General features: G+C 41.2%; 1 protein-coding gene across 1 annotated transcript in view; it reads right to left on the bottom strand.

Annotated features, from left to right (window-relative positions):
- The window catches only part of LOC143270293 (uncharacterized), a 539,180-nt gene that overhangs the window by 375,986 nt on the left and 150,101 nt on the right, over positions 1–13,093 (bottom strand). The window contains exons 13-19 of the mRNA XM_076559691.1: positions 12,258–12,344; positions 10,389–10,475; positions 8,519–8,605; positions 6,652–6,738; positions 4,785–4,871; positions 2,915–3,001; positions 1,045–1,131 (exon numbers count right to left, since the gene is read on the bottom strand). Of these exons, the coding sequence (XP_076415806.1) occupies positions 1,045–1,131; positions 2,915–3,001; positions 4,785–4,871; positions 6,652–6,738; positions 8,519–8,605; positions 10,389–10,475; positions 12,258–12,344 (609 nt within the window). The remainder of the gene's footprint in view (positions 1–1,044; positions 1,132–2,914; positions 3,002–4,784; positions 4,872–6,651; positions 6,739–8,518; positions 8,606–10,388; positions 10,476–12,257; positions 12,345–13,093) is intronic.

Raw genomic sequence — 13,093 nt, 5'->3', positions numbered from 1 at the left:
GCATTATGAGTGCACAGATTAGAGGAGTGTACCAACAAGACCACCTCCTATTCATGTTCTTCCTGCCTATAAGTTCTCTGCATTTCAATGTTTCATACCAGCAGGCTGATGAGGCCTAGGGTATAAAATTTTGGCAACCACCCTGAAAGCTGACTCATCGTTTATACTAAGGACATATTGGTCTTTGCTTTTGAACAGGTGCATAAGAAACATATTGATTCTGGGGTCTGGAAAGATGACTCAGCAGGGTTTACCACTTTTTGCTGGGGTAGAGGCTCTGGCTTTGATTCACAGAACCAACATCTTGGCTGAGAACCTTCTGGAACTGCAGTGCCAGGGGATCCAAAGAGCCCCTGGATGTCAGTGGGCAGACCACAAACAGAGTGCACAGAAGGAATGCATTCAAAACATTTCCACCCCTAAAATAAATCCACTGAAGTCATACAGGAGTGTTTGGTAGGTTCCTGTTGACATTATCTACTGCATGATTCTCTAACGTTTACTCTCTTTATTTGTGTGTGGTTTGTTTTCTGATTCAAAGAGCTCCCTTTCTGATTTTTGTCTCCATAGTCTAATTTACTATCACATACCCATGAAAATAGTGGTTCTCAACAGGTGGTTAGTGACCCATTTGGAAAACCTAAGACTGTCTTTCACGGGGTTCACCTAACACCTTCTGAAAACATTGATATAGACATGATAATTCATAAGACGTGAAAAATGACAGTTATCAAATAGCAAGGGAAAAAATTTCCTGTGCAGGTTCACCACAACATGAGATAGGTCATCAGATGGACACAACCTTAGGAAGGTTGAGAACTAGTGCCTTACAGGGTGATTAGATTGTGGGCACCCAGAAGGGAGGATATGAAGGAGGTGAAGAAATGGGCCAGGCTGGCTTCCTCTTCTCTGACACTATTTGAAATACTGCAGACATAGGAACACAGAGACATCGTTCCTTACACACACAAATATATTACATGTCAAATTAGTGGGAATTAAAGGTAAATATATTTCTTTTTCTTTGCAGCTATCAGTTATTACCTCATCTGGCGGAGACAGTTCCAGGTCCCCCAAGATGGTCTTGACGCTGGAGGACCTTATTGCACAGCCAATATGTTCCTCGCTCTTCTGCAAAGGAAAGGTAGAGGATGAACCTTCTCAGTTAAGGAAATCAATTCTTTTATTTGGTCTGTATGTGAAGTGTGTGTGAGACCCAAAACCGTTATTTGCTTCGTTTTCAAATGAAGCCGTCTTCTGACACAAAAGAGGCTGTGCTGGGTTCCTTTAAATTATGAATACCAAAATTCAAAACAGAACAGGAGAAAAGTGTTTCACTCTCTTTTGCTCAGTTTCTTTGAGGTCGCCTGAGTTCTGGCATGAGATAGGTGGATCTGAGTTTCATTGCTGGAAGTAAAATGGGAACCATGTCTAATGATCTTTAACCGAGTATTTTCAACACAAGGTTCGTAGTCAAGCAGTTTGCTGGTAATTGTGTTTTCTGGGATGGATCCCGGGTCATTATGCCTGCATGCAGAGTGATCTGCTGGCATTGGTGTGCTAGTGTATTGTATCAATTTCTTTTGTATTTTGTGGAGTGTGTGTGAGTGTGTATTAATGCTGATATATTTACATTCAAAGCATATATATTAAGGCCACCAAATGGCTAATGTCATAAAGGCACTTGCCAGCATGACTGACACTTCCAATTGAACCCTGAGATTGAAATGGTGAGAGGATAGAAACAACTCCTAAAACTTATCCTTGCACCTGCACACTTCTACTGTGGCAAACAGTTTCTTGCCTTTTCCCATTCACCAAATATATTGAGAACAGGTTATCCTTGAACTCAAAGAGACCAGTGTCCTCTGCATTATGAGTGCACAGATTAGAGGAGTGTACCAACAAGACCACCTCCTATTCATGTTCTTCCTGCCTATAAGTTCTCTGCATTTCAATGTTTCATACCAGCAGGCTGATGAGGCCTAGGGTATAAAATTTTGGCAACCACCCTGAAAGCTGACTCATCGTTTATACTAAGGACATATTGGTCTTTGCTTTTGAACAGGTGCATAAGAAACATATTGATTCTGGGGTCTGGAAAGATGACTCAGCAGGGTTTACCACTTTTTGCTGGGGCAGAGGCTCTGGCTTTGATTCACAGAACCAACATCTTGGCTGAGAACCTTCTGGAACTGCAGTGCCAGGGGATCCAAAGCGCCCCTGGATGTCAGTGGGCAGACCACAAACAGAGTGCACAGAAAGAATGCATTCAAAACATTTCCACCCCTAAAATAAATCCACTGAAGTCATACAGGAGTGTTTGGTAGGTTCCTGTTGACATTATCTACTGCATGATTCTCTAACGTTTACTCTCTTTATTTGTGTGTGGTTTGTTTTCTGATTCAAAGAGCTCCCTTTCTGATTTTTGTCTCCATAGTCTAATTTACTATCACATACCCATGAAAATAGTGGTTCTCAACAGATGGTTAGTGACCCATTTGGAAAACCTAAGACTGTCTTTCACGGGGTTCACCTAACACCTTCTGAAAACATTGATATAGACATGATAATTCATAAGACGTGAAAAATGACAGTTATCAAATAGCAAGGGAAAAAATTTCCTGTGCAGGTTCACCACAACATGAGATAGGTCATCAGATGGCCACAACCTTACGAAGGTTGAGAACTAGTGCCTTACAGGGTGATTAGATTGTGGGCACCCAGAAAGGAGGATATGAAGGAGGTGAAGAAATGGGCCAGGCTGGCTTCCTCTTCTCTGACAATATTTCAAATACTGCAGACATAGGAATACAGAGACATCGTTCCTTACACACACAAATATATTACATGTCAAATTAGTGGGAATTAAAGGTAAATATATTTCTTTTTCTTTGCAGCTATCAGTTATTACCTCATCTAGCGGAGACAGTTCCAGGTCCCCCACGATGGTCTTGACGCTGGAGGACCTTATTGCACAGCCAATATGTTCCTCGCTCTTCTGCAAAGGAAAGGTAGAGGATGAACCTTCTCAGTTAAGGAAATCAATTCTTTTGTTTGGTCTGTATGTGAAGTGTGTGTGAGACCCAAAACCGTTATTTGCTTCGTTTTCAAATGAAGCCGTCTTCTGACACAAAAGAGGCTGTGCTGGGTTCCTTTAAATTATGAATACCAAAATTCAAAACAGAACAGGAGAAAAGTGTTTCACTCTCTTTTGCTCAGTTTCTTTGAGGTGGCCTGAATTCTGGCATGTGATAGGTGGATCTGAGTTTCATTGCTGGAAGTAAAATGGGAACCATGTCTAATGATCTTTAACCGAGTATTTTCAACACATGGTTCGTAGTCAAGCAGTTTGCTGGTAATTGTGTTTTCTGAGATGGATCCCGGGTCATTATGCCTGCATGCAGAGTGATCTGCTGGTATTGGTGTGCTAGTGTATTGTATCAATTTCTTTTGTATTTTGTGGAGTGTGTGTGAGTGTGTTTTAATGCTGATATATTTACATTCAAAGCATATATATTAAGGCCACCAAATGGCTAATGTCATAAAGGCACTTGAAAGCATGACTGACACTTCCAATTGAACCCTGAGATTGAAATGGTGAGAGGATAGAAACAACTCCTAAAACTTATCCTTGCACCTGCACACTTCTACTGTGGCAAACAGTTTCTTGCCTTTTCCCATTCACCAAATAAATTGAGAACAGGTTATGTTGAACTCAAAGAAATCAGTGTCCTCTGCATTATGAGTGCACAGATTAGAGGAGTGTACCAACAAGACCACCTCCTATTCATGTTCTTCCTGCCTATAAGTTCTCTGCATTTCAATGTTTCATACCAGCAGGCTGATGAGGCCTAGGGTATAAAATTTTGGCAACCACCCTGAAAGCTGACTCATCGTTTATACTAAGGACATATTGGTCTTTGCTTTTGAACAGGTGCATAAGAAACATATTGATTCTGGGGTCTGGAAAGATGACTCAGCAGGGTTTACCACTTTTTGCTGGGGCAGAGGCTCTGGCTTTGATTCACAGAACCAACATCTTGGCTGAGAACCTTCTGGAACTGCATTGCCAGGGGATCCAAAGAGCCCCTGGATGTCAGTGGGCAGACCACAAACAGAGTGCACAGAAAGAATGCATTCAAAACATTTCCACCCCTAAAATAAATCCACTGAAGTCATACAAGAGTGTTTGGTAGGTTCCTGTTGACATTATCTACTGCATGATTCTCTAACGTTTACTCTCTTTATTTGTGTGTGGTTTGTTTTCTGATTCAAAGAGCTCCCTTTCTGATTTTTGTCTCCATAGTCTAATTTACTATCACATACCCATGAAAATAGTGGTTCTCAACAGGTGGTTAGTGACCCATTTGGAAAACCTAAGACTGTCTTTCACGGGGTTCACCTAACACCTTCTGAAAACATTGATATAGACATGATAATTCATAAGACGTGAAAAATGACAGTTATCAAATAGCAAGGGAAAAAAATTTCCTGTGCAGGTTCACCACAACATGAGATAGGTCATCAGATGGCCACACCCTTAGGAGGGTTGAGAACTAGTGCCTTACAGGGTGATTAGATTGTGGGCTCCCAGAAGGGAGGATATGAAGGAGGTGAAGAAATGGGCCAGGCTGGCTTCCTCTTCTCTGACACTATTTGAAATACTGCAGACATAGGAACACAGAGACATCGTTCCTTACACAAACAAATATATTACATGTCAAATTAGTGGGAATTAAAGGTAAATATATTTCTTTTTCTTTGCAGCTATCAGTTATTACCTCATCTAGCGGAGACAGTTCCAGGTCCCCCAAGATGGTATTGACGATGGGGGACCTTATTGCACAGCCAATATATTCCTCGCTCTTCTGCAAACGAAAGGTAGATGATGAACCTTCTCAGTTAAGGAAATCAATTCTTTTGTTTGGTCTGTATGTGAAGTGTGTGTGAGACCCAAAACCGTTATTTGCTTCGTTTTCAAATGAAGCCGTCTTCTGACACAAAAGAGGCTGTGCTGGGTTCCTTTAAATTATGAATACCAAAATTCAAAACAGAACAGGAGAAAAGTGTTTCACTCTTTTTTGCTCAGTTTCTTTGAGGTGGCCTGAATTCTGGCATGTGATAGGTGGATCTGAGTTTCATTGCTGGAAGTAAAATGGGAACCATGTCTAATGATCTTTAACCGAGTATTTTCAACACATGGTTCGTAGTCAAGCAGTTTGCTGGTAATTGTGTTTTCTGGGATGGATCCCGGGTCATTATGCCTGCATGCAGAGTGATCTGCTGGCATTGGTGTGCTAGTGTATTGTATCAATTTCTTTTGTATTTTGTGGAGTGTGTGTGAGCGTGTATTAATGCTGATATATTTACATTCAAAGCATATATATTAAGGCCACCAAATGGCTAATGTCATAAAGGCACTTGCCAGCATGACTGACACTTCCAATTGAACCCTGAGATTGAAATGGTGAGAGGATAGAAACAACTCCTAAAAATTATCCTTGCACCTGCACACTTCTGCTGGGGCAAACAGTTTCTTGCCTTTTCCCATTCACCAAATAATTGAGAACAGGTTATCCTTGAACTCAAAGAGACCAGTGTCCTCTGCATTATGAGTGCACAGATTAGAGGAGTGTACCAACAAGACCACCTCCTATTCATGTTCTTCCTGCCTATAAGTTCTCTGCATTTCAATGTTTCATAGCAGCAGGTGATGAGGCCTAGGGTATAAAATTTTGGCAACCACCCTGAAAGCTGACTCATCGTTTATACTAAGGACATATTGGTCTTTGCTTGTGAACAGGTTCATGAGAAACATATTGATTCTGGGGTCTGGAAAGATGACTCAGCAGGGTTTACCACTTTTTGCTGGGGCAGAGGCTCTGGCTTTGATTCACAGAACCAACATCTTGGCTGAGAACCTTCTGGAACTGCAGTGCCAGGGGATCCAAAGCGCCCCTGGATGTCAGTTGGCAGACCACAAACAGAGTGCACAGAAAGAATGCATTCAAAACATTTCCACTACTAAAATAAATCCACTGAAGTCATACAGGAGTGTTTGGTAGGTTCCTGTTGACATTATCTACTGCATGATTCTCTAACGTTTACTCTCTTTATTTGTGTGTGGTTTGTTTTCTGATTCAAAGAGCTCCCTTTCTGATTTTTGTCTCCATAGTCTAATTTACTATCACATACCCATGAAAATAGTGGTTCTCAACAGGTGGTTTGTGACCCATTTGGAAAACCTAAGACTGTCTTTCACGGGGTTCACCTAACACCTTCTGTAAACATTGATATAGACATGATAATTCATAAGACGTGAAAAATGACAGTTATCAAATAGCAAGGGAAAAAATTTCCTGTGCAGGTTCACCACAACATGAGATAGGTCATCAGATGGCCACACCCTTAGGAGGGTTGAGAACTAGTGCCTTACAGGGTGATTAGATTGTGGGCTCCCAGAAGGGAGGATATGAAGGAGGTGAAGAAATGGGCCAGGCTGGCTTCCTTTCTCTGACACTATTTGAAATACTGCAGACATAGGAACACAGAGACATCGTTCCTTACACAAACAAATATATTACATGTCAAATTAGTGGGAATTAAAGGTAAATATATTTCTTTTTCTTTGCAGCTATCAGTTATTACCTCATCTAGCGGAGACAGTTCCAGGTCCCCCAAGATGGTCTTGACGCTGGAGGACCTTATTGCACAGCCAATATGTTCCTCGCTCTTCTGCAAAGGAAAGGTAGGGGATGAACCTTCTCAGTTAAGAAATCAATTCTTTTGTTTGGTCTGTATGTGAAGTGTGTGTGAGATCCAAAACCGTTATTTGCTTCGTTTTCAAATGAAGCCGTCTTCTGACACAAAAGAGGCTGTGCTGGGTTCCTTTAAATTACGAATACCAAAATTCAAAACAGAACAGGAGAAAAGTGTTTCACTCTCTTTTGCTCAGTTTCTTTGAGGTCGCCTGAGTTCTGGCATGTGATAGGTGGATCTGAGTTTCATTGCTGGAAGTAAAATGGGAACCATGTCTAATGATCTTTAACCGAGTATTTTCAACACAATGTTCATAGTCAAGCAGTTTGCTGGTAATTGTGTTTTCTGGGATGGATCCCGGGTCATTATGCCTGCATGCAGAGTGATCTGCTGGCATTGGTGTGCTAGTGTATTGTATCAATTTCTTTTGTATTTTGTGGAGTGTGTGTGAGTGTGTATTAATGCTGATATATTTACATTCAAAGCATATATATTAAGGCCACCAAATGGCTAACGTCATAAAGGCACTTGCCAGCATGACTGACACTTCCAATTGAACCCTGAGATTGAAATGGTGAGAGGATAGAAACAACTCCTAAAAATTATCCTTGCACCTGCACACTTCTGCTGGGGCAAACAGTTTCTTGCCTTTTCCCATTCACCAAATAAATTGAGAACAGGTTATCCTTGAACTCAAAGAGACCAGTGTCCTCTGCATTATGAGTGCACAGATTAGAGGAGTGTACCAACAAGACCACCTCCTATTCATGTTCTTCCTGCCTATAAGTTCTCTGCATTTCAATGTTTCATACCAGCAGGTGATGAGGCCTAGGGTATAAAATTTTGGCAACCACCCTGAAAGCTGACTCATCGTTTATACTAAGGACATATTGGTCTTTGCTTGTGAACAGGTTCATGAGAAACATATTGATTCTGGGGTCTGGAAAGATGACTCAGCAGGGTTTACCACTTTTTGCTGGGGCAGAGGCTCTGGCTTTGATTCACAGAACCAACATCTTGGCTGAGAACCTTCTGGAACTGCAGTGCCAGGGGATCCAAAGCGCCCCTGGATGTCAGTTGGCAGACCACAAACAGAGTGCACAGAAAGAATGCATTCAAAACATTTCCACTACTAAAATAAATCCACTGAAGTCATACAGGAGTGTTTGGTAGGTTCCTGTTGACATTATCTACTGCATGATTCTCTAACGTTTACTCTCTTTATTTGTGTGTGGTTTGTTTTCTGATTCAAAGAGCTCCCTTTCTGATTTTTGTCTCCATAGTCTAATTTACTATCACATACCCATGAAAATAGTGGTTCTCAACAGGTGGTTTGTGACCCATTTGGAAAACCTAAGACTGTCTTTCACGGGGTTCACCTAACACCTTCTGTAAACATTGATATAGACATGATAATTCATAAGACGTGAAAAATGACAGTTATCAAATAGCAAGGGAAAAAATTTCCTGTGCAGGTTCACCACAACATGAGATAGGTCATCAGATGGCCACACCCTTAGGAGGGTTGAGAACTAGTGCCTTACAGGGTGATTAGATTGTGGGCTCCCAGAAGGGAGGATATGAAGGAGGTGAAGAAATGGGCCAGGCTGGCTTCCTTTCTCTGACACTATTTGAAATACTGCAGACATAGGAACACAGAGACATCGTTCCTTACACACACAAATATATTACATGTCAAATTAGTGGGAATTAAAGGTAAATATATTTCTTTTTCTTTGCAGCTATCAGTTATTACCTCATCTAGCGGAGACAGTTCCAGGTCCCCCAAGATGGTCTTGACGCTGGAGGACCTTATTGGACAGCCAATATGTTCCTCGCTCTTCTGCAAAGGAAAGGTAGAGGATGAACCTTCTCAGCTAAGGAAATCAATTCTTTTGTTTGGTCTGTATGTGAAGTGTGTGTGAGACCCAAAACCGTTATTTGCTTCGTTTTCAAATGAAGCCGTCTTCTGACACAAAAGAGGCTGTGCTGGGTTCCTTTAAATTATGAATACCAAAATTCAAAACAGAACAGGAGAAAAGTGTTTCACTCTCTTTTGCTCAGTTTCTTTGAGGTGGCCTGAATTCTGGCATGTGATAGGTGGATCTGAGTTTCATTGCTGGAAGTAAAATGGGAACCATGTCTAATGATCTTTAACCGAGTATTTTCAACACATGGTTCGTAGTCAAGCAGTTTGCTGGTAATTGTGTTTTCTGAGATGGATCCCGGGTCATTATGCCTGCATGCAGAGTGATCTGCTGGTATTGGTGTGCTAGTGTATTGTATCAATTTCTTTTGTATTTTGTGGAGTGTGTGTGAGTGTGTTTTAATGCTGATATATTTACATTCAAAGCATATATATTAAGGCCACCAAATGGCTAATGTCATAAAGGCACTTGAAAGCATGACTGACACTTCCAATTGAACCCTGAGATTGAAATGGTGAGAGGATAGAAACAACTCCTAAAACTTATCCTTGCACCTGCACACTTCTACTGTGGCAAACAGTTTCTTGCCTTTTCCCATTCACCAAATAAATTGAGAACAGGTTATGTTGAACTCAAAGAAATCAGTGTCCTCTGCATTATGAGTGCACAGATTAGAGGAGTGTACCAACAAGACCACCTCCTATTCATGTTCTTCCTGCCTATAAGTTCTCTGCATTTCAATGTTTCATACCAGCAGGCTGATGAGGCCTAGGGTATAAAATTTTGGCAACCACCCTGAAAGCTGACTCATCGTTTATACTAAGGACATATTGGTCTTTGCTTTTGAACAGGTGCATAAGAAACATATTGATTCTGGGGTCTGGAAAGATGACTCAGCAGGGTTTACCACTTTTTGCTGGGGCAGAGGCTCTGGCTTTGATTCACAGAACCAACATCTTGGCTGAGAACCTTCTGGAACTGCATTGCCAGGGGATCCAAAGAGCCCCTGGATGTCAGTGGGCAGACCACAAACAGAGTGCACAGAAAGAATGCATTCAAAACATTTCCACCCCTAAAATAAATCCACTGAAGTCATACAAGAGTGTTTGGTAGGTTCCTGTTGACATTATCTACTGCATGATTCTCTAACGTTTACTCTCTTTATTTGTGTGTGGTTTGTTTTCTGATTCAAAGAGCTCCCTTTCTGATTTTTGTCTCCATAGTCTAATTTACTATCACATACCCATGAAAATAGTGGTTCTCAACAGGTGGTTAGTGACCCATTTGGAAAACCTAAGACTGTCTTTCACGGGGTTCACCTAACACCTTCTGAAAACATTGATATAGACATGATAATTCATAAGACGTGAAAAATGACAGTTATCAAATAGCAAGGGAAAAAAATTTCCTGTGCAGGTTCACCACAACATGAGATAGGTCATCAGATGGCCACACCCTTAGGAGGGTTGAGAACTAGTGCCTTACAGGGTGATTAGATTGTGGGCTCCCAGAAGGGAGGATATGAAGGAGGTGAAGAAATGGGCCAGGCTGGCTTCCTCTTCTCTGACACTATTTGAAATACTGCAGACATAGGAACACAGAGACATCGTTCCTTACACAAACAAATATATTACATGTCAAATTAGTGGGAATTAAAGGTAAATATATTTCTTTTTCTTTGCAGCTATCAGTTATTACCTCATCTAGCGGAGACAGTTCCAGGTCCCCCAAGATGGTATTGACGATGGGGGACCTTATTGCACAGCCAATATGTTCCTCGCTCTTCTGCAAACGAAAGGTAGATGATGAACCTTCTCAGTTAAGGAAATCAATTCTTTTGTTTGGTCTGTATGTGAAGTGTGTGTGAGACCCAAAACCGTTATTTGCTTCGTTTTCAAATGAAGCCGTCTTCTGACACAAAAGAGGCTGTGCTGGGTTCCTTTAAATTATGAATACCAAAATTCAAAACAGAACAGGAGAAAAGTGTTTCACTCTCTTTTGCTCAGTTTCTTTGAGGTGGCCTGAATTCTGGCATGTGATAGGTGGATCTGAGTTTCATTGCTGGAAGTAAAATGGGAACCATGTCTAATGATCTTTAACCGAGTATTTTCAACACATTGTTCGTAGTCAAGCAGTTTGCTGGTAATTGTGTTTTCTGGGATGGATCCCGGGTCATTATGCCTGCATGCAGAGTGATCTGCTGGCATTGGTGTGCTAGTGTATTGTATCAATTTCTTTTGTATTTTGTGGAGTGTGTGTGAGTGTGTATTAATGCTGATATATTTACATTCAAAGCATATATATTAAGGCCACCAAATGGCTAATGTCATAAAGGCACTTGCCAGCATGACTGACACTTCCAATTGAACCCTGAGATTGAAATGGTGAGAGGATAGAAACAACTCCTAAAAATTATCCTTGCACCTGCACACTTCTGCTGGGGCAAACAGTTTCTTGCCTTTTCCCATTCACCAAATAAATTGAGAACGGGTTATCCTTGAACTCAAAGAGACCAGTGTCCTCTGCATTATGAGTGCACAGATTAGAGGAGTGTACCAACAAGACCACCTCCTATTCATGTTCTTCCTGCCTATAAGTTCTCTGCATTTCAATGTTTCATACCAGCAGGCTGATGAGGCCTAGGGTATAAAATTTTGGCAACCACCCTGAAAGCTGACTCATCGTTTATACTAAGGACATATTGGTCTTTGCTTGTGAACAGGTTCATGAGAAACATATTGATTCTGGGGTCTGGAAAGATGACTCAGCAGGGTTTACCACTTTTTGCTGGGGCAGAGGCTCTGGCTTTGATTCACAGAACCAACATCTTGGCTGAGAACCTTCTGGAACTGCAGTGCCAGGGGATCCAAAGCGCCCCTGGATGTCAGTTGGCAGACCACAAACAGAGTGCACAGAAAGAATGCATTCAAAACATTTCCACTACTAAAATAAATCCACTGAAGTCATACAGGAGTGTTTGGTAGGTTCCTGTTGACATTATCTACTGCATGATTCTCTAACGTTTACTCTCTTTATTTGTGTGTGGTTTGTTTTCTGATTCAAAGAGCTCCCTTTCTGATTTTTGTCTCCATAGTCTAATTTACTATCACATACCCATGAAAATAGTGGTTCTCAACAGGTGGTTTGTGACCCATTTGGAAAACCTAAGACTGTCTTTCACGGGGTTCACCTAACACCTTCTGTAAACATTGATATAGACATGATAATTCATAAGACGTGAAAAATGACAGTTATCAAATAGCAAGGGAAAAAATTTCCTGTGCAGGTTCACCACAACATGAGATAGGTCATCAGATGGCCACACCCTTAGGAGGGTTGAGAACTAGTGCCTTACAGGGTGATTAGATTGTGGGCTCCCAGAAGGGAGGATATGAAGGAGGTGAAGAAATGGGCCAGGCTGGCTTCCTTTCTCTGACACTATTTGAAATACTGCAGACATAGGAACACAGAGACATCGTTCCTTACACAAACAAATATATTACATGTCAAATTAGTGGGAATTAAAGGAAAATATATTTCTTTTTCTTTGCAGCTATCAGTTATTACCTCATCTAGCGGAGACAGTTCCAGGTCCCCCAAGATGGTCTTGACGCTTGAGGACCTTATTGCACAGCCAATATGTTCCTCGCTCTTCTGCAAAGGAAAGGTAGAGGATGAACCTTCTCAGTTAAGGAAATCAATTCTTTTGTTTGGTCTGTATGTGAAGTGTGTGTGAGACCCAAAACCGTTATTTGCTTCGTTTTCAAATGAAGCCGTCTTCTGACACAAAAGAGGCTGTGCTGGGTTCCTTTAAATTATGAATACCAAAATTCAAAACAGAACAGGAGAAAAGTGTTTCACTCTCTTTTGCTCAGTTTCTTTGAGGTCGCCTGAGTTCTGGCATGTGATAGGTGGATCTGAGTTTCATTGCTGAAAGTAAAATGGGAACCATGTCTAATGATCTTTAACCGAGTATTTTCAACACATGGTAGTCAAGCAGTTTGCTGGTAATTGTGTTTTCTGGGATGGATCCCGGGTCATTATGCCTGCATGCAGAGTGATCTGCTGGCATTGGTGTGCTAGTGTATTGTATCAATTTCTTTTGTATTTTGTGGAGTGTGTGTGAGTGTGTATTAATGCTGATATATTTACATTCAAAGCATATATATTAAGGCCACCAAATGGCTAATGTCATACAGGCACTTGCCAGCATGACTGACACTTCCAATTGAACCCTGAGATTGAAATGGTGAGAGGATAGAAACAACTCCTAAAAATTATCCTTGCACCTGCACACTTCTGCTGTGGCAAACAGTTTCTTGCCTTTTCCCATTCACCAAATAAATTGAGAACAGGTTATCCTTGAACTCAAAGAGACCACTGTCCTCTGCATTATGAGTGCA

The sequence above is a fragment of the Peromyscus maniculatus genome, chromosome 22 (assembly GCF_049852395.1).
Source record: "Peromyscus maniculatus bairdii isolate BWxNUB_F1_BW_parent chromosome 22, HU_Pman_BW_mat_3.1, whole genome shotgun sequence".
NCBI lineage: Eukaryota > Metazoa > Chordata > Mammalia > Rodentia > Cricetidae > Peromyscus > Peromyscus maniculatus.
This window is presented reverse-complemented; position numbering and strand designations above follow the sequence as displayed.